Genomic DNA, 21576 nt, shown 5'->3' with positions numbered 1-21576 from the left:
GCTGAAGATGATGGTTCGGTAAAACCATCGAAACTAGTCCTGTGAAAATTTTGCAAATTAACGCTGATTTTTGTTGTTTGACTTCTGAATTAGTATTCGTATAATAGTTATTCATACCTAATTTGTGCACATGCATTTGAATACTAATCGTTTGCATATCCCAACATGTAACACTTTTCATGCTAATTTTACTTTTGTTGCCTGTCACCTCCATGGCATAGCAATTGTTATGACCAACAGTGTACATACAATGCTAAGTAGCTCGTAAAAATACAAAACTTTCATACAGAAGATGACTTGTTTTGTAGAAGATCTTTTTGTTTGTCATGAAATAGTGTCATGTAGATGATGAAGGAAATCGCTTCGAAATATTAGCAATATAGAAAATATTCACGAAGCTTAGTTTGCTGAGGATATACAGTGTATATTAGAAAAAAAGGAGTAGATTTAAAATGTTTCAAAATTCCTAAGCATCACGTGAACGGGAAAAGATCTGAAAGTTTTTAATGCTCCTTTCATAACATTTTCGATAAATATTAAAATGATAGTCCATTATTATCAGACATGCTCCTGCTGAGAAACGTTGTGAAGAGTCCAATTGCAACATTTCTGTGCTTAAATACTTTACATGGCAACAGAGGATGTCTTTGATGAATCTTCAGAGAAATCACAAACGGTCAAATCTGGAGACATGGGAATTCAAAAGCATATACATTATCATCTTATCTATCGATTCACTGGTGAAGAACCATTATGTACGGATAATATATTGAATGCAATTAACCACAGGAACATAACCTTTTTTCTTTTCTTTAGAAAGTGACGTGCGGCAGCTTCTCGTGTAGCCATCTATAATTGGTTATTTGAAGCAATTGCTTCTTAGCCCACTCAGTTAGATATATTAAATGTGATGTTTCCCGATACAGGACATCGATGAAGGTTCGTTTTGGATGCTGCTGTGCCGAGTACAGAACTCCTGAATTTTGGTGCCGTAGTTTGACCACTAAACCGATCGGGTCCAAAACAGTTGTTTCCAATAGAAGCGATTTTAATGATATTTTTCTTGCGAGGTGAGAGCAGCGACATAGAAACATGGATGAGTTCAAGAAATAATATGTTTGCAAGAAAGTAAAATACTCTCTTTATAAAATAAGCTGCTCATATCTTATATAACTAAATAATTTTTCTCAGAATTTTCCTTTACTTGGAAAGTTACAAATATTATCTGGGTGTTGGTGTTTCATTCAGTTTAGTAAATGGTTGTTCTTAACTAACATATTACTCACTTATTCTTCTTCTAGATCATTCCTTCTCTAATTATGGAATAGTCCATATTTTACAGATTTAATTTTCAAACAGTTACGGAACTTACTTTAAGAATTCCAAGCTTTAAAATTTTTTGGCTAAAATATTTATTATACGATGTTCAAATAAGCATTTTTCCAAACTTTTTTTTTTTTAAAACAAAAACGAAATGTAATTCTTAATGTCTTCATTCTTTCTCTCTTTTAGTATTTTAATTGAGCAACTGAATTTTATTTTCAAAATTTTCCAAAATGTATTTAGTTTCTGACAAAATTTCTAAAGGTTTTTTACATTTACAAAGAAACTTAATTGCCTTTGTTGATAAATTGTTACTATCAAGTATTTTATATGATTTTTAAGATTATCAATAACTTTTTTTCATTATTTTATTGCCCAAAATATCATTGCAATAACACTTACTGAATTTAAATTTTGCAGAACTTACGTTTCTTGTTAGAGCATATTAACCAGCCTTAAAAAGGCCCTTCGAACTTTTAATATTAAAAAAAATTATTTTCTTTTTCAAATTTGTACTTCACGTTTGCTCAGCTCCAAAATTTACAAACATAATTCTGCAGCGATACTCTTAAGAAAAATATTTCGCTTACATCTAAAAACAGTTTGTAAAGTAATCTAAAAGTAAAATTTGTTGAACTTATATAGAATCATCACATTTTATTTTATCTAAGCAAATTTTAACATGCATTAGGTAAATGGAACATTGAGGAAAAATAAACTGAAATTAGTATGTACCTGTTATAGCCGTATATCCTTTATCTCCTCCTGTAGGTCCGATCTGAGCCCTGAAAGTTGTAACATCTGAGATTTTCATGGATGGCCATGCTTCTACTTTCGTGGTTGTCACTGGTAAAAGTGGACCGCAGTCGTTTGAGGGAGGCGAGATTTTAAACCGTACAAATATCGGTTCTGAAACGACAAAGGTTAAATTCCAATAAATCTCCTTTGATATAGTTAACAACATTACTACATATATTTAAAATCTCTATTAATATTCTTCATTTGCATTATGAATTTTCGTTCGAAATTTCGGCAGAAAGACAGAAAAGGCTATATTTCTGAAGAAAAACAAGTTTGAAAAAAACTGCTGTTTCCTATTTAGAGAGTAAAAACGAAAAACTGAAAAAAATTATTACTTCCAATATATTATTACATTCCGCCATAAATTGCATATTCTACGAATAATTTTTAATAATAATAGATATAACTGATGATAGTAAAAGAGTTTAATATACCAAATTGTCGCTTATAATATGCCTCATCAATATCAGTATGAATAGTTTTGTTTAGGATTACCAAGTTTTCTCCTTGTCAGGGTCTAATGTATGGAATGTGAATCGGAAAAGAAGAAGCATTCTTTGATATGTTATTGTGTATGAGTTCCAACATTCAAGTTTCATGAACGCCATATTACTCGCTTCTAGACAAATTTATGCTGTGTACGGAGAGTTATAGCTAAAAGAACAGTTAAATGATGGCTTGAAAATTTTCGTGGTGAAAATTTCAACCTAAGGATTCCCATAATCTGGTTGCCTATCCCACTTTGGAGGAGCGTTTAAATTATTTAATCCACATCAAACCACTCTCGAATTTATATTCTGTAATCAGTTTTACCGTGCTAAACTAGAACTTCAAGAGAAACGGCCTAGCAAATGATATGGTACTATCATCTCTATGGATAACACCAAATCAGATGCGGCAAACACAAAAGTTCTCATATATCAGCTTAACTACGAATATCAGCTTAACTACGAGGTTCTTCCATATCCAACTTATTCCCTATATGCAGCTTCTGCACATTAATACCTTCTCAGGTTATTATCGAATGCACCCTATGGATGGTCTTTGGGAAACTAATGATCATTTGCAAATTTTTCTGGATGAGTCTTTTGTACGAAATGTTTCTCTATGAATGCTAATTTATTGACAAATTGTATTCCTTTGGTTATTTTTGTTTTTATTCCATAAATTCAATTTGTAATAGTATTTCATCTATATTATTTTCCCTTACATTTATTATTTGCAAAGTATTTTGTGTAGATTCATCGTTAAGCTACAATGGTAGGTGTTCTCATATTGAACAGACTTCAAAAACATGCGATTTCACCTTACTTCAGTTATTTATGTTCCAGCTCATTATAACCTTTGCTACTGCTGACGTGTTCAGTCTTTGGAAACTCGGATCTTTTGCTCGAATCTCTTCTCCTTCCTTCCTCGGAAGTTCCTCTCGGGAAATTCATGCATGTGAGGTGCCCCAGGGGCTTTACAAGGTTATTGAGAAGAATAAGGCGCTCTCTACGCAATATTCGTGCCCGATTCAATTTGATGCTTTATTTAGGATCGTGGGTTCCTAGTTAAAAGAAGCCTTTTTTGACGTGTGTGTGTTATGAGCGTACCTTACCACGAATTTTCAGAACCACTAAGAAAGAAAATAATCGTAGTTACATAACAGCATGTATATTAGAAATTTTTAAATTCTTTGAAGTTAATGATGTAGAACTTTCCAGTAGATAGTTTGGTGTTAAACCTACTTTGATTCGATTCAATAACGGAGAAAACAAAAAGATGCACTTAGAAAGACAAATTCAGAGCAAACAGCGCTTCGTGAACTGAAAACTGAAAAATTTCCAGAAATTAATAATGAACTTCTGAATTACATGACAAAGCAAAGAAACAATGGCATATCTGTGTCTCGTGAAATGATGCAAAGAAAGCGAGGGATGAAGGGAGAAAACGTGATATTATACCCCAAATATTTAAAGCAAGCAAGGGTAGATCATTTCCTGAGAGGAAATGGACTTACTTTAAGGAGAAGAACAATGCTTGCACAGCCGCTATCAGAGTGGTTGAAGAAAAAGTCTTAGAATTTCATAGGTTCGTGATCCCTAAACGATTAGATTATTGCTTCGATAGAGTCGATATCCAGAAAACGCCGATAAAACTCCTGTATTTTTTTTTACACGGAAACACTACACGTAATAACCTAATAACTTATAATAATACCTAATAACACTACAGTTACTCAAAAGGAGGCCATGTTCTGTGTTAGGAAAAATTACAGGAATTGAAAAGGCGCGCTGCATAGTAATGGTAGCAGTTGCTGACAATAAAAAATTGTCGCATTTCATAGTTTTTAAATGGAAGATGATTCTGAAACAACAACAACAACAAAGAAAAAAAAACCCTTCGTGATATGATAATTAGGGTACACGAGAAAGGTTATGTGAAAGCTGGCTTAAGGGCTCAAAATTGTATGGAACCGCCGGCCAGGTGTTCTTCTACATAAGACTTCCCTCAATCTTGGGCAATTTTCGCGGGCATCTCATACAAGAAGTAAAAACAAAAATAAATCGAAAACTAATGTCCCTGTCATTATTTAAGAAGGATGTATTTCATTACTGCAACCATTGGACGTATTCCTGAATAAAGTCTTCACAGGCTATCTACGGAAGTTTCATAACGAATGTCTTGTTTCATCAGGAAGACTGGAAAAATGTAGTGAATCCATTTACTATACAATGAACTAATTTACTCGTAGATTTTGGGTGTGTGAGCTCTGATAAATCAATAATTGTGAAGCAGTGTGAATAATTGATAAAGCAATAATAATGAACAGCTTCAAGAAAACAGGAAATCATATGTTGTCGGTGGTTTTAAAGATACCTGACATGTGGGAAGCGGATTTAACTGTGAACAAAGACAATGATGATGGTAACAACTTGCAAGATGACGCAGACAGCAGTTTCAGTTTCAGCAACATTTTAGATGATTTAAGCTCTAGGGAGTAGCAGTGGATAACAATACGAGCGGACGAGATTCGAGTTACAAAGAAGTAGAAATGAAGTTATCTTATTAGGTATTGTAATGTTAATATAACTATCCATTCTAATTGGAATGTAGTTTTCTTTTAAAGAAATAATACTATGATCGTTCCCAGTAGTTTACCCAAGATAACTTTTCATTTGTTATGCTCTTACTATAACTGCGTTCTTCGGAAATTAATTCGCATAATTTTTCCCTCTCGATTTCTCGACGATAAAATTAGTTAAAAAAGAGGAAGGGATAAGCGAGGAAATGCGGCAAGTATTATGAAAATAACAGATATGAAAACAATATACGTGCAGCTCGATGTTATATTCTCCAATTTTTCTTGTCATTAGTTTATTTATCATTTCGACACTCACCAGTCAAATTTTTGCCTGTGTTAGGTTTTACCTTTATTATAATAACGATCGTGGAAAGCCACTTCTTTTTGACTGTTGAGAGGACCAATGGCAGCAACTACGGACGAAACTGTCATCATGCTCGTAGGTGTTAAATAAGAGAGATCCTGATCATCACCTATTAACAAAAATAACAAGCATTAACAGAACAAATTTTTAAAGCAAAAGAAGTAATAAAAATTAATACATAAATTTAAAACTATAGAAAAGCACTTAGCAAGGTTCTAAGTATGCCCACAATTTTTTTGGCAAATCTCCTAAAGAAGAACCATTATAAGGATTGAGATGCAGAGATTGGGATTCCAAGACTACAACACTTGTCACCTTTCGGATTTTGATATTTACAGCGGTGAGAAACAGTTCAGAAAACATTTTAAACATATCTGTAGGAAAAAACACAAGAATATAATGTTTCTTTGTCTGCTTGTTCGTAAGGTATGATTCGTTTCTTGAATTGACAAAACTAGCAAATTTAACCATTTAAAGAAAAAAACACCAAGACAGCCTTTCATTCAAACGACGACAACCACCCGAAACGGCCGAGATTGCGATGCTGTTTTCTTCCCTCCTCATAAGATGCAGTAACAGGTATACAGTTTCCCCAGATGCATTGTATCAGTTTATTGCAGACAGCTTGTCCTAAAAGGCTAATTGAAGCTTTTTTGTCAAGAAGTAGAAAGGATGTCATTTGAAATTTCCACACCTCCTTGTGCATTAATTGAAGGGGAGGGGACGAAATGTTCGGGATGGGTGTTTTTGTATTTTAATCATACAGGTTAGCGAAGGCTTCAGTTTTCTAAGTTAGTAAAAATCAGTAAAATCAGGTCCATTTTAAAGTTTTCTGTATTTGTGTATGATTATTAGCAATGAATTATAACAATTATTAATCATGTGTAGGCCAATACATAGAATAAATACCTACGAGTATGAACGAGCACCGGCTTCTGTGTGATCTCTTAATAAACTACAATAAACCCTTATTTTAGTTTGTGTAATTTTTAGATTTTTGATTGATATAAATTTTAGTTTGTGTGTCTGAAACTGATGGTTTTTTATAGATTATGTTGCTATGGAAACTTTATACAACGTACTGCAAATGGATTAAATTCCAGGGTTGGGCGTATAAGGCGTATGTGTAAAACCATGTTCCAAAAATCCACGCATGGCAAGGGATTACTGCATAGCATTTAATAACCTCAGATATCGCAGTTAAAAAAATTGAACACCTGAAATGCAAATAAGAAATTTATTATTTTGCTTTCAGCTAGAATAAAATGACTGGAATCCATCGATTTCTAAAACAAAACTGTGATTTTTTTAATATTCTTCTTACACTTCGAAAGGTTAACACGTTTCAAGTAAAAATAATAACCTTTAAATTCATATTATTTTCTGGCATTACAATTATGAACAAGTCTTATTAAAACTAATTGTCCTTCTTATTGAAATCCTCAAATAATTTAATATTAATCTTCTAATACGCACATGACCTTTGCCATTTATCTATAAAGCCAAACGCAGCCTAGAATAAGGAATAGTGCAATATGTAACAAATATGGATATATAATAACGAAATTTTTACAAGAAAATGCTAAATATGACACTGAGACATAAAAAAGAAATGGTAAGAAAAATAAAACGAAATGTATTGCAAATTATAAATTTAATTTATATCACGGACAATTTTCGATTAAAGGCTATTATAGATTTAAGTAGATAAATAATAAAATAAAGCAGTTGTCTGGTGAGATGTATCTAATAGTAAAAGAAAAATTTTTCAGTAAACAATTGATCTGCCCTTATTTAAATTCACAGAACAAAAACAATCCTCGAAATTAAGGGCCTTTTTAATATAATTTTCTCTTCCTCTTCATTATCTAATTAATTGAGATTCTTACTCTTATTGCGTTATTCCTATAAGAATATATATTCCTTGCAAAACTTTTACACTATTCAAAATTTGCTTCATCAAAAGAAAATAAAACTGCAACAAAAGAATTACAAAAACGTAATATGTGTGTACTACTGGAACCAACCCGCTAATCAATGCAATAAAATGAATTAAATAAGATATCCTACTAGCTTCTATAGGTCTTTTATAAGTGACTGAAAGTATTCCATCTGCTCGATTCCAAGACAAAACTTCTATGTTATTATCTCCCCTGAGTTTAGTATCTGGACAAGCACCATATCCATCAGCGCACTGAAAGAAATCATATAAAATGTACGTTAAAATCAAGAATATTCCAAGATGTTTCAGATAAAAGAATGCATTTTATATGTTGGATATACGTGTTAGATCAGGGGTTCCCAACCTTTTTTATTTCCGTACCTGTACGTTGTAAACAATTTGATAACGTACCAGTAGACCAAAAATTTTGAAATGGGGAATACAATGTAATGGAGAACCTTTGTAATAAAGACAAGTAACTTAAGATATATTTTTATTCTTAAACCTGTGCATAAAATATAATAATCACTTTTAAAAATATATAACTAGTGAGAAAGTTGAGCCTGTTTATTATTAAATAAAGAAGTAGTATCGGGGTCACTGTTTATCAGTTTAAAGCGAAATCCGATTCAATGGCCAGCAAAGCTTTATACTTGGTTTTTACCGCAGTCATTTCAGAAAATTCTTTTTCGTATAAATACGTGGTCGCAAATGGCATTAAAAATTGTACTGCTTGGCAAGAAACTTCTGGATATTCTTTACAAATAGATAGCTCAAAAGTGAATAGATTGGAGATCTGAAGGCTCAATTTCAATCCACTGTCACTCTTAAGGTCTATAAAAGACTCTTTTATAATCACATCGTCTGAACTGCGGTTGTAAATACGAGAGGATTTCGAATCCAATTTTGAGCTATGAGATCTTCACGAAAATATACAAATTATTTTCCTCGATAAAATTACAAAGGGAAGGAAACATGTTAAAATTTTGTTTTTCAATTTGCTGGTGCATGATTACAATTTTCTCTTGAAGGCACATTTTTGTGATACAGGTGGAACATAGAATTGTTAACTCCTTGCGAACTCAAATTTAGTCCGTTTAATCTTGAAAAACGGTCTGAAAAGTTGCTAGTCTACACAACCATTGCTCATCAATCAAATTATCTACCTTCAAATATTTTGAATTGGTAAAAAACATATAGATTTCATCGCATAATTCAAACAATCTATCGAGGACTTGATCACGTGAAAACCACCATATTTTGGTGCGAAATAAAAGTGTGGTATGGGCACTTCCTATTTCACCACATAAAATTGAAAATAGAAGCTATTTGAAAAAATTAACCACCTTTACCGACTCATCTAAAGCTCCTTCTAAATTCACTGGCATATTATTTGCGGCCAAAGCTTCACGGTGAATGATGCAGTGCTTAGACTTGCATTTTGGTTACCACGCCTGATAATTTTTCAATCATCGATAGATGTCACAATAGATGAATCTTGAGTATATTTAAATGACCGCAATAAAAAGAGATCTATTTATTATCATTAAAGAGAAGGAAAAAAATCTTAGTACATGGTTGAAAGAACCTAGAAAAAGTTTTCAAAGGGATTTGTGATCTTTGGTGGTTTTTGATGGTGACCGGAAAAATGCCTACAGGTAAAAAGCTCACAGGAAAAATGCTCACAGGAAAAATGTTCACAGAATAATGCTCACAGGCATAAATGCTCACAGGAAAAAAGCCCACACAGAAATATGCCCACATAGAAAAAAGCTCACATAGGTATATGCTGGCATGAAAATAAGCCCATTGATAAATAAAATAAGTACAAGTATCCCTACATTAATCAAATGATCAAATAATTTTTCTTTAAAAAATTCAAGTAGGTGTACGATATTCAAATCAATTAATTAATGATTGATTAATGTAAAGATATTTCTACGTATTTCATTTATCAGTGGGCTTATTTCCATGTGAGCATATATCTATGTAAGCTTTTTTCCGTGTGAGCATATTTCTAAGTGAGCATTTTTCCATGTGAATATTTTTCTATGTGGGCATATTTCTGTGTGGGCCTTTTTACCTGCGTGCATTTATACCTGTGAGCATTATCCCTGTGGGCTTTTTCCTAGAACCGTTTTTGATATAACGGTAAATAAAAATTAAAAAGAGTGCAGGAAACTATTCAAGTCAACTCCACATATTATATATCGAATTTTCAAATATGAAGTACTTTTTCTTTACCCAAAGTGCCAACAATCAGTAGAACTGCATTAAGCCTAAGCAAGCAACCGCACGTCAAAATCGACTGTTAATTTCCTGAAAAAAAAAAAAAAAAAAAAAAAAAAAAAAAAACAAGAAACGTATTAAGGTCCCTCATATCCCTACTAAATCTCCTGATGTATCATTCGCGGATGTTAGCGCTGTTGGACTTTTAAAAAGCGAATTGTCCAAACGTTGACCTATAACACTTCTTGGACTCTGTTCAAGACGAATGGGATAAAATACCTCTTTCGATATCAAAACGGCGTTATTGTCTTCGAAATTGCGATGTAATTAGATGTAATATTTAAAACACGAAAAGTTTAGGTAAAATATTTCTTTAAATGCAATGACAGTCGTCTAAAAAATGTGCAAACAACCTCTGTATCGCCACAGTCACAATATTGCCATTAACCACAATTTCGACTATGATCGACTATTTCGACTATAATACTGGGTTTTATTGGGTTCTGCATGCTCGATGACACATTTTCCAAATTACATTAATGCACAGCTTATTCATTTCGAAAAGGGAGTCATCAGAGCTTACATACATTCAATATGGGTTTTGTTGAGAAGTTTAACTCAGATGATCCTATGTTCAGATGGAGAGGACTTTACAGAAATACATTGGTAGATACACTCCAGTTTAAAATATATCACTTAAAATGATGAAGCATTAAAAGTTTGGATTAAAAAACACGAATCTTCAGTAATTTGTTCCTCTTCATTTGTTAAGTAAATCGTAATTTGTTCCACTATCATTCTTTTTTTTTTTTTCCTCTAAAGTTATCTATAGAAATCATTCAACTCAAGAATTAGATTCCTATTATAAAGTCTTACATATTTATCAAAATCTATCACTTTTAATTACTCCATATAAATTCTTCCAAAACTGTTTCCATAATTTTTATTTCATTTTTTTCTTTACATGAATAATGTTTACTCAACAGATGATGGGGCACTTATCCAGTTTCTTTTATTTTACAATTCAGATATGGCATACAGACGCACAATGTATCTGCTTTTTGAAGAAGAGGGGTGTCAGGTTCTTTCGAAACGTATAGCATTTCTTAAAATGAATACCAATCTAAAATCGTTTTTGAAGTTAAATTTCTAAACATTTTATACATGACTAATTGATTATCGATGAATAATTAAATAATGTATTAAAATCGCTGCTAGATGAATGATCTTAAATGGACTGGATAAATACACTGCCTTAGATTTGCAACGAAGGCATAAAGGAGATACCTGATATATTTTAACGTTTGTTTTGGCCTGTTTGAAACTGAATACAGCATAAAGCAATATTATGCTGATTTTTTCTGAATGTCGCCAAATAATTCAACACTGAGATAGTCTAGGTTTCAATGAAAGGTACTTTTATCTGAAAATTTTGGATAACCATCAAGTGTTATTGAACCATACACTTGGGGAACTACTTTCTGATTATCCCAAGCGTCACATATTCGGGCGATTCATATTACGTAGGAAATAGAGGAGGGGAGTGTTCTGCTTTGCGAGAGATTTTATACAGTTTTATTAATTTTTCCTGCACACATTACACAATTTTTAAAAGTGCAGAATAAAAAAAATGAAAAAAGTGGCTATATTATTTTATAAATTGTAGTTAGTTTAATAATTTATTACTGAATACTTGGATCATCAGTTTAAATGAATTATTGGAATCATGACTCTTCGTAATATTTATATTAATAGGTATTTTCCCTCTCCTTTCCGCATGCCTTCGTGGTGTAATTGAAAGCATACTCGAAGCGTATTCGAGATGTCCAGGTTTCGAATCCCGGTGAGGGCACTGCACATTTTTCATGTCTCCTGTTTCAAAACTCCTAATGTCTCGATAGTAGCTCCCGAACTAAAAGTTGGTGGATAATAATTCATCACCACCAGGATTTGGCGATTGGATCCCCTAATCCCCAGTCGCCTTATAAACAGCGACTGGGATAGTATAAACGTATTTTCCCCCTCCTTTACGAATACCTTCGTGGTATAATTGGAAGCATACTAGCAGCGTATTCGAGAGGTCCAACGTTCAAGTTCAGGCAAGGGCATTGCACATTTTTAATATGTCTTGCTTCGAAAAAAACCTAGTGTCTGTACAATATATTTCTCTGATAAAGTTTAGAATGAGAAAAAGAAAAAGAAAAACATCTTCTAAACATAGTGCTTCCCAAATGAATATGTATAAGAAAAAGAAAAGGTTAATTATTGTGAAGAAGTCATTCTAAAATCCTGTATGTTCCCAAGTTATTCCCCAGAGAATACTTCTTAATAAACAAGGTGAGTGTTTTGGTCAGTTAACAGCCAGAGGCAGGCTAGTAATGAAACAATAATCGCTTTGTTGTCAATTATGAACTGACCTTCAGTTTACAGTCTGTTGCCATTCCACATGGCACATAACGTGTAAATTGCATGCCAAATTATAACAATACGTTATTCAAATTAAATTTACTGTTTCAAGAAGGAAAAAAACTTATCTTAACAACTTCACTCTAAGTACTTTAAATAAAAAGATATAGTAAGGCTTTTGAAAGCTAATATGGAAATGATTACCTGTGATTTAGTGCTGAGATAGTAATCCACGACTCGAGCTTGGTTAGCTTCAAAGTCGAAAAATGCCACTGCTACATCGGCACCCACCATAGCAGCCTGGTGCTTGTCCGCACTTAATCCAAAAGCCAAGTATTCATTTTCATCTGAAGCAAAATTGAGTTATTCAAATAAGAAATTTTATTTAGGAAGTTTTTCAAATTTTATTTGTTATTAAAAATTTGAACTATTAGTAATAGTTAAAAATACTGACAATAACAGTTACAAATTTAAACATAATTCAGGTTACTTAATTTATAAGACAAATACAATAATATAACTGCAAAAACTTTTGCAGTGAAAACACGTTTCTCTTAGACTTTCAAGTAAACATTATTAATTTCAGTTTAACACAAATGGTACTGAAAACTAATTTTAATCCTCATTAACCTACTCTCGCTACGTAAAATAGTTAAGTTCTGACATAATCTTACGCGTGAAGTTTTATTTTCATTATTTTTGCTCAATAAAGATCACAGTTTGTAAAGTTATCTAAACCACATTTATATAACTTCGCTAAGCTTCTGGAGTTCGAAAAACCAAAAATAAGAAAGTGAAGAATAACTGAATCTTGTATCTCCAACAGAAGCCTCATATTGAATTCAAGTAAACAACATGATATGCTATAATGAATGCAGATATTTTTAAACTAATAAATTGGTCAATTCCCGATATTTCCAAATTAACAGTGTTTCTAATAACCTCTGAATTTTTTTTTGCTGTGATTTTTCAGTTTTGACCGTGCTTCAGAGCGCATTAAAATTTCCTTATAATATAGAGGATGGCATCCTCCTTAACCTCCTTTCCTCCTAACTTCATAAAACCTATGGAAGATAGCATCCTTCTTAATGAATAACATTGCAAATAGAATTATGTAATTATGTATATAGTTAGGTATTATTCGGTGCAGCATTATTCAGCTGGATGAAAAAAACTCTACATATGATAATATTTTTTTTTCTTTTTGAAAGAGCCATTTAGGAAAATTTCAAGTACTTACCTGCATGTCCCGCTAACTGGAAGTAAATTTCCTCTCCTAAAATTTTCCAGCTTACTTGCATAACTCCAGAAAATATTTCTAAACAGTTGTCAAACTTTACTTCCTATAAAAATGAGATTTATATAGGTCAGAGAGTCAACCACATTTTACAATCTTTGGGATATCCTAAAGAGCAAGCTAGTGTCACTTTAACAATGGTAAAAATATATTTAATGCAATAAAGTTTTGCATGCAGTGTAAGCTCAATTCATTAGTGAAGATCTTGTATCTTGAGCAGTAATTTATTCAACATTGGTAAAAATATATCTATTGCAATATAGTTTTCCAACTAAATAAATCCACTTTGCTATTATAAGTAAATATAATATTCTGAATAGTGATTACTCCTTTTTAGGTTCATAGTCATTTAATCTTCAAGGAAACAAAATTTGGTAACTGTGAAGATAAGTTAAATTGACAAAATCTCCACACTTGCCATTAAAATATATTTCAGAAAATAATTTTCTAACTCAATGTTTTCATCAGCTTTTGTATTGTGATTCCGATTCACAAATGACCGAATGCGTATGGCCATTGAACACAGTAGTAGGTTGTTTGGTCAAGCTTCTTTCCCACTAGAATTTTCTTGATAAAAAATTATTTCTAAGTTCTTGACACTGATATATCGTGCATAACCTAACCCGTAGCTATGGAGTTTCGTAAAATGACTCATTTAAGAAGATTAACTATATATATTTTAAAATAAAATCCTAATATTTCTAACAGAAGTATAAATATAATGAATTCTCAACAGGTTATAAAAGTTTTACTTAGAATGCTAAATCCTTCATATTTATTAAGCATTCAGTGTAAGCTCAATTCATTACAGAAGATCTTGTATCTTGAGCAGTAATTTATTCAGATATAATGAATGATATTTTAACTTATGATGTAACACTCCGTATCTTAAAATTTAGAATCTACTTCTACAATTTTTAAAATACTTTCTTATCATTAAGTTATTATGTCTCATACTAAAAACGAGAAATTTAGCTATCTTTAAAACTGACTCTATTATATGTTAAATACCAGGGATCAATTACTTTGGTACCTAGAACTGAAGTTCCAAGCACAAAAATCATACCTTGAAACATGATTGGTTTGTTAGAATGACCTTTTGTATATATATGCCTCCCACTTGGGGGGGGGGTCTCGACTGGAAGCAATCCAGGCGTTTTGGCTAGGCCAATACCTAGACAGACTCGACTTTTGGGAAAAAATTAAGTCTACACAGTGATTAGAACTATTGTTTATTCGGTGGTAGGTTCAGGTTCAGAAGGGATCATATGGTACTGTCTTGTCTGCCCATTGGTTGTGTGGACGTTACATGTTTTGATATCGAAGATTGTGCCTCGGGTTTGGCTGCTTTTGGTCAAAACTGTGTGACGGTCGATATCTAACTATAACTTTGTTCTCTTTGTGGTGGATATGTTGCCGTCCACCCTGTTAATTATTCCATAAACCCAGACCTTGTGAAGCAAAAATTGTTTTCCTGGTTTGAAAGCGATGTTATGCCTCCTTGGATCGCCTCTATGGATTGGGGCGTTTAACTGCATAAGGCAGTCATTCTAGGTCTAGCCAGGTCTGGGCGCCACTTTCTCCTAGTGTACAGCATATATATGCCCAGTACAGTGAAACAACCGGCAATAATATTAGGAAATAATCACTGTTGCATGTTTTGCGATACGTGAAATGAATCCCGAAGTAACCAAAATCTAGCACTTCATATTTCCAGAACGGTACGCTAACACAGAGTCTGGCAGTCGCGCATAGGTTTACATGTCTCACAATAATATAATAAGCTTAAAAATGTTAACGTGTTCATTGCTAATTACCAGAATATTTGCAGTTGGCAAATTGAGTTTACTTGTCAGCTGCAAGATAACTCGTTATTGATCGCCTTACCTGAATGACCGAGTACGAGTATTGCCTCAGTAAACGCATGTAGTAATTGTTACCGTAAAAAACCGATTATTTGGTTATGTTCTTATTTATTCAGAGCATCACTGGTGTATGTAGACAAACACAGATAAGCTCTGGTGGAGGTCGAAACGAGAAGCCACGAATACAGACAGAGAAGAAAAGCAACATACTCTTGTGTAATTCAAAATGTTACAACAATTCATGTTTTGTATTAAACAGGATTGTATAACATCAATCAGGTAATTAAGTATATGCTTGGTGTTACAAGTATGAACTAAAAACGTAACAAAAATATTTTTTTCGGACAAACAGCAAGTGACTATGTGACCATTGAAATTCGCTGGAGAATGTCGACCAGAAATGTCGAAAATGTCTTTAGAATATCGAGAATTCTCCAGATTTCGGTCTTTCAAGGCAAAACGATGCTTAGGTGATAATCGTGCAGGAAGGGGCTAAGTCATCTATTTGACGTACTGAAATGGATAATTTATTTCTCAAATTATAATTAAATGTTTAGAAGGCAAAAACCGTTTTTTTATTGAGGGGCTATTATTTACTTGTGAAATCCTGTAAGCGGATTGCTTTCGGTGACTCGTGTGGGACTAATGGAAAATAACATATCATACGCGCAGAGTTTTCTGTGAATGCGCAGAAAGTGTGAATATTGTTTTCTAGTTCTGATTTTATCTCATAGTTGCCACAAAGAGCCAAAATAATATTTCGTATATCAAGCACGAGTATACTCGTATGAATTTAGTTACTACTAAAGGTAATGTGTTATGTCTACATTCAAATAATAAAACAACTGAGAACAATTTAAATGCATAAAAATGCAGACAGGTTCTTGGCGCGTGTGAACCGATACACTTAATCAGTCTGGCAGCGAACGTGTTGATCATTACAGCCTGTGCCCACCAGAGGCCGTGGTACAATTACTGAATACTGGTGATGCCACCCAGGTTTAGATCTGGATGACGGGCTATACCTGCATGGCAGGTTTCGTGGTTTTCTCCTTATGTAACAGGAATGCGAACCAGTTACCCTTAAAATATCTTTCCTGAAGGCATCCCTTCCTTTAGGCCAATAACTCTAGCGTATTTTAGAATAATACAAATAATCTCATACATAACCTCGATCATAGCTTTAAAGGCAAATACTTTAATGCCTGGAAGGTTCTTTGAGAATGCTGACATCATATAATGGTTCCCCTTAGATCCTTAGTTTACTGTATTGAATGTAAGTCTGGCCACTTTAGTGGTGACAAAATACGGCGAATACTCATTTTTTCCAAAAACTCATCGACCAGTTAACCTCTTTGGGTCCTCACGTTATCGACTACGAAGAAAATCCTTTTCAGCAGCTCACCAGAAAAGCCTCACGTAAAGTTTCAAGAACCTCATCAATGATGTGCGATTACAATACCTACATCGAGAACATAAAGTCGTGTCTGGCCATCCACCGTGACGCTCCACTCCCATAAGAATTCCATTTTCACCAGATTTGTCCATTTCCTTTACGTTTACGGACGATAACGGGCTACATGGCTATTTAAATCTCGACTCGACTAAAGAGGACATAGCAACAGTCATTTTGTGTCGAAGAATGGTGTACTTGGCTACACAAAAGACGGAATCTTCTGCGATCTGTTGAATGGAACATATACCACTGGTGACTGGCTGCAAAGAGCATTCTCTGTTAGGCGTCTGTATACAATTTACCTAGAAATTATTATTTCAAATTTAACTGTGACAGATCTCTCAAGGCGTTATTTCTTTATGGCACCGTGTGTTTAAAGTGACGTATCAGTCTTCCACAGATATAGTTCTTCGACATCCTTGGTTTGGCCTAATGGCACACACACTTTAGATCTTGTGGATATCACTATTACAGACACTTGTAATTATCAGAGCTTAAGATCAGCCAGTCTCAAGATTACCGACGCCCATCATAGCAATAACTCATTTTAACTGAAACCAATCAATCAATACACGAAACCCATTGTTACAAATTAAGAGGGTCACAATGTTATACTGAGCAAGAAAAACGAAGAGCTAATTTATTTTATAAGAATTATAGCTACAAAGCATACGATAATTGAAACTACTATAATAATAATAAAACACAAGTGACCGTTACATCCTTAGAATTTATACCATGGTTGCCAATTTGGAAAGACAATCATTTATATTTTATGCTAAAAATGAATAGTACAACAATCTCCAATACAACACTATATACCAATTTCCCCGGATTTTTCAGCCAGTCACTTAAGCATTTACCGCTTCTTTTTAACGTTTTAATAAACACTAAATGCTTATATTAAAATATATATGGCATCATGTTTTAAAGCGCTAATGGGTTTAAAGCGCTAATTCTAGTTATTGCAAAAGTGTGCTTGTAACTTTAATTTTGGACACTAGCATAGTTAAATATCACCTACAATTTTCACCTATAATTTTCATCTAATTATCTGTGAACTGAATAGGGAAAAAAATCGGGGAAGAACTAATAGGAGAATGGATTTGCTTCGAAATAGAAGAAAATCATAATAATACTATATATTCTAATTAAACTGTCATGTCTTTTACTATCAGAAGATATATAAACATACTGCTGTGCAAGTTACGCTAATTTATGATCAGATACAATTATTAATGGTAATCGAAGTAGATTCAGAAATTTAATAAGCATGATGTTACATATTCTGTGGAGTTAAAATAATGTTACGGGTATAATACGACATATTCAAAGCTCTAACGACACCAGATTAACAGACTAAAATTGTTTATTGTCACAAAACGATTTCTTTCCGCGTTACTGAATACACCGAGAAATGAAAAAAAAAATAATATATTAATACAATAAAAAAGTTACTAAGAATGTCTACTCATTTTTTAATTATCTTCAAAAGGTTTTTATCTTGAAATCGTTATCATTGCTGATACATGAACGTTTTCAAAAAAAGTTCGAAAAAATAATTATTGCATATGATATGGATATTCATTATTTCTCAAATTCTATAGAATTGGTTTGGTTTAGTTGATTACGGAAAAGCACACTAGGGTTATCTGCCTAAGAGGAGGGATACATTCGTGGTTGACTTTCTAAAGAAAACTGGCTCGTATATACGTTTCACCTGTATAACACCACGAAAACACCCATGCAGACAGCCCGTTAGACTGGAATGGAACCGAGGTCGGAACTACCAGTGGAAATTTTTGGAATTAAACAATTATTATTCTAATAGCATTGTTGGAAAGCTATAAAGAAATTAGCCATAACTGTTATGAAGCGTACTAACAGATGAAAAGCCTTTCTGCCTAAATTGCATTTTTATTTTTATTAATATAGATAAATCGAAATAATAAAAATAAATAGAATTGCAAGAAATTAAGACATATATATTTTACGTGCCGTATAACCACCATATCGAGCTGTTTATCCGTAAGCCCGTGTTCGACCCTGGGCAATGGTGCAGTGTACTTTAAAGAATTCAACACTCCTAAACTCGTAATATTTCTTCAATAAATATATTATCACCTAGTTGAGGCTTTTAAGTTTTAAAAAATTAAAACATATTTGGATTACGTCTGAGTATAAACTATATAAGTTTTCTAGACTTCATATTTTGATTTCCGTTTATACCAGGCTTCTTAACAGTGTTTAAATTAGGAAATAATGCAGAATTCAAGATATTTCTTTTGTTATTGACCTACTGAAGACGGCATGCGGCTTTGGATACCGTCTACTCAGGGAAAAACTGGAATCTCCGAATATTACGATTTCACCAAGTCATACAAGAAATTTTAACTGTTTGATAGTTGCGCTCTTCACGCTATTTACTTTTATTTGACTGAAATCTATATATCTTCATTTTCTTCTCAATCATTGCCTTCGATGCTCAGAATGTAAGAATTAGAAAAAGGAAAAATAAAAATTTTTTGCTTACGTTTCGAAATAAAGCCTTGAATTCTTGTAGATCAGCTGGCACGTTCAGATTCTCAGGAATGGAGACATGTCCGAAGTCCTCTTTCAATGATGTACTATATATTGATAGCCATCTCATTTCCATTATTAACTGATCGTTTGGCAGTCTGATTTCAATACTTTCTCCATGGTATGCCTGCAGGTCAAGCCTAAGAACATATGCAAATTTATTCAACTGGAATGCTTTCATTAATTTGTCGATTAGAGCTTATGATACTGAGGAATTAATTAAAATATAATTACATATTACAACTCAAGCCCAGAAATTTGTATCCGTTTGGTAATAAAAAACGAACAGTAATTAAAAACACTATCTTTGGAAAGCACGTACTTTTCTGTTATTCCAGATGAATATTTACTGCACTGAGAACTATATCGTATTGTATAAGAAGATTCTGTATGCTCTTGCAACATCTGCTACCATTGAGGTAGGCACATTAAGAAATGTAGTTACCATTGGCAAGGTATTTTTGCTCTCAGCAAACTAACTTTGTAATAACATACTGATCATCCTCCAGGACAAGCACTGCCACATGCAACCGCATCCATCCAATCGTTTTAGAGTTTCGGCAAAAATTTAAACATCGCCCGGCCAACAGTCCTAAATTCACCCTGCTCGAGTTTCCTAAAATTACAGAAAGTTTTTGGGCTCAAAGCGCTTTGCTGACAAGCAATACAAAAACAGCAAACATTATAACGGTTGTGGTTGGTGGTGATCCTTGTCTGACGTATAGTCAGCCCAAGCCCACGAAATTTCTCGTGACAAGTAGCGCAAAATTATGCCTGCCATTGGCAACAGCCTTGAGCACCTTAAAAGTGACAGTGTGATTTAGCTCAGTTCTGTCCCTAATTTTAATGGAGAACATCCGGGGGGGGGACGGGTCGGAGGATCTCGTCCCCTATCTCCAACCTCTCGAGTATCCTTTCGGCTCGCCGCATATTTAAAATCCCCCATATCACATAGACACTATAAATTTAGAATCATTCATTCCTTCTCTGGGATTCGAACCCGGGCCCTTCGGCGCGGCAGTCATCGTCGTTAACAACTGTACCGGTTGGGCGGCAAATATTAGAACTACATTTCTCAATAGACTAACGGCAGATATGTGTGACGGGATATACATAAACTTATATTCTTGTTTTAATAAGTACTTTAATGCGGTAAATGTCAGTATGGAAATTTAGCTCAAAGTATTTACTTTCAAAGAAACATTTTGTTTGGCTAAATGTTCTCATTCTTTTATTGTTATCAAACAGCCTACCCAGAAAGAAATATGGCCTACCCAGAATAAAAATGTATTAAAAATTAACACACTCAAAAAACGTTTGCGTATTGAAACAAGCCATACAAATATTATTTTTCAGAAACATTAAATTAATACAGTAAAATATAATTTCAAAATACTATTTCGCGCAATAAAACTAATATGCAAAGAGAAAGAGAGTGCGAGCGCGAAAGAGAGAAATGGAGAAAATGTAAGCTTTATAAGAATTTACAAAGGAAATTTACCTATTATGGTACATCGTGCAATCCCACCATACGCCCGGCATTTAGTATTTATTAAAAGTAATGATTTAGGCCATAAAGAGATTACAATACAGTCTCAATAAAATCTGAAATTTTCAAATTAAATTGAACATCTGTTTTCGTGTAACAAAAATAAGAGATGAACATAATTAGTATACAGATAAACATAATGAGATAGCTAAATATTGTACTGGGAACACAATGTTATAATGAACTGCAATAATAATACTAAAGAGGTAGGTGTCCATGGGCTACTTCAGATATAAAAGTTTATTACAGTTTATAAAGTTCACGAGTGGAGTCACTTTGTATATATTCACAGCATGTAAAAGTTCACTAAATTTATGCAGGATAAGAACTTACACTCGACAAAGATCTAGGTCGTAGGAAGACAGTCGTTGCATAATTTTTTTAAACTTCGGATACTGATGTTTAGCTTTGATTAGAAAACTTTGGAATGCCAGGTGATCAATTTGTGAGGATTTTATACAGGATTATGTGAATATACTTAGTTAAAGAGTATGAGAAGTGTAACAATCATGAGTTCCCTGTTCCCCACATATGTAGATATCGGAGTTTGCCATATTTCTTGGACAGAAATATGTGGGGAAGAATCCATGTCCTGGTATATAATAATTTAATGAGGGATTTGAGTACAGAGATGAGAAGCTTGCATTAGGGATCAATGAAAATGGCTATTTGTATCACTGCTTTTATGGCTGGCAAT

At 33.3% G+C, this 21576-nt stretch overlaps 1 protein-coding gene across 1 annotated transcript in view; it reads right to left on the bottom strand.

Annotated features, from left to right (window-relative positions):
• The window catches only part of LOC118185604 (protein Skeletor, isoforms B/C-like), a 124423-nt gene that overhangs the window by 24057 nt on the left and 78790 nt on the right, over window positions 1-21576 (bottom strand). Inside the window, exons 14-19 of the mRNA XM_085812491.1 lie at window positions 19284-19470; window positions 13373-13475; window positions 12337-12479; window positions 7626-7749; window positions 5539-5664; window positions 2059-2232 (exon numbers count right to left, since the gene is read on the bottom strand). Of these exons, the coding sequence (XP_085668617.1) occupies window positions 2059-2232; window positions 5539-5664; window positions 7626-7749; window positions 12337-12479; window positions 13373-13475; window positions 19284-19470 (857 nt within the window). The remainder of the gene's footprint in view (window positions 1-2058; window positions 2233-5538; window positions 5665-7625; window positions 7750-12336; window positions 12480-13372; window positions 13476-19283; window positions 19471-21576) is intronic.

The sequence above is a fragment of the Stegodyphus dumicola genome, chromosome 3, assembly GCF_044657685.1.
Source record: "Stegodyphus dumicola isolate Sdum_Otavi_A_Nest chromosome 3, ASM4465768v1".
Lineage (NCBI taxonomy): Eukaryota > Metazoa > Arthropoda > Arachnida > Araneae > Eresidae > Stegodyphus > Stegodyphus dumicola.
Note: the sequence above shows the minus strand (reverse complement) of the source record. Positions and strands in the feature narration are given on the sequence as shown.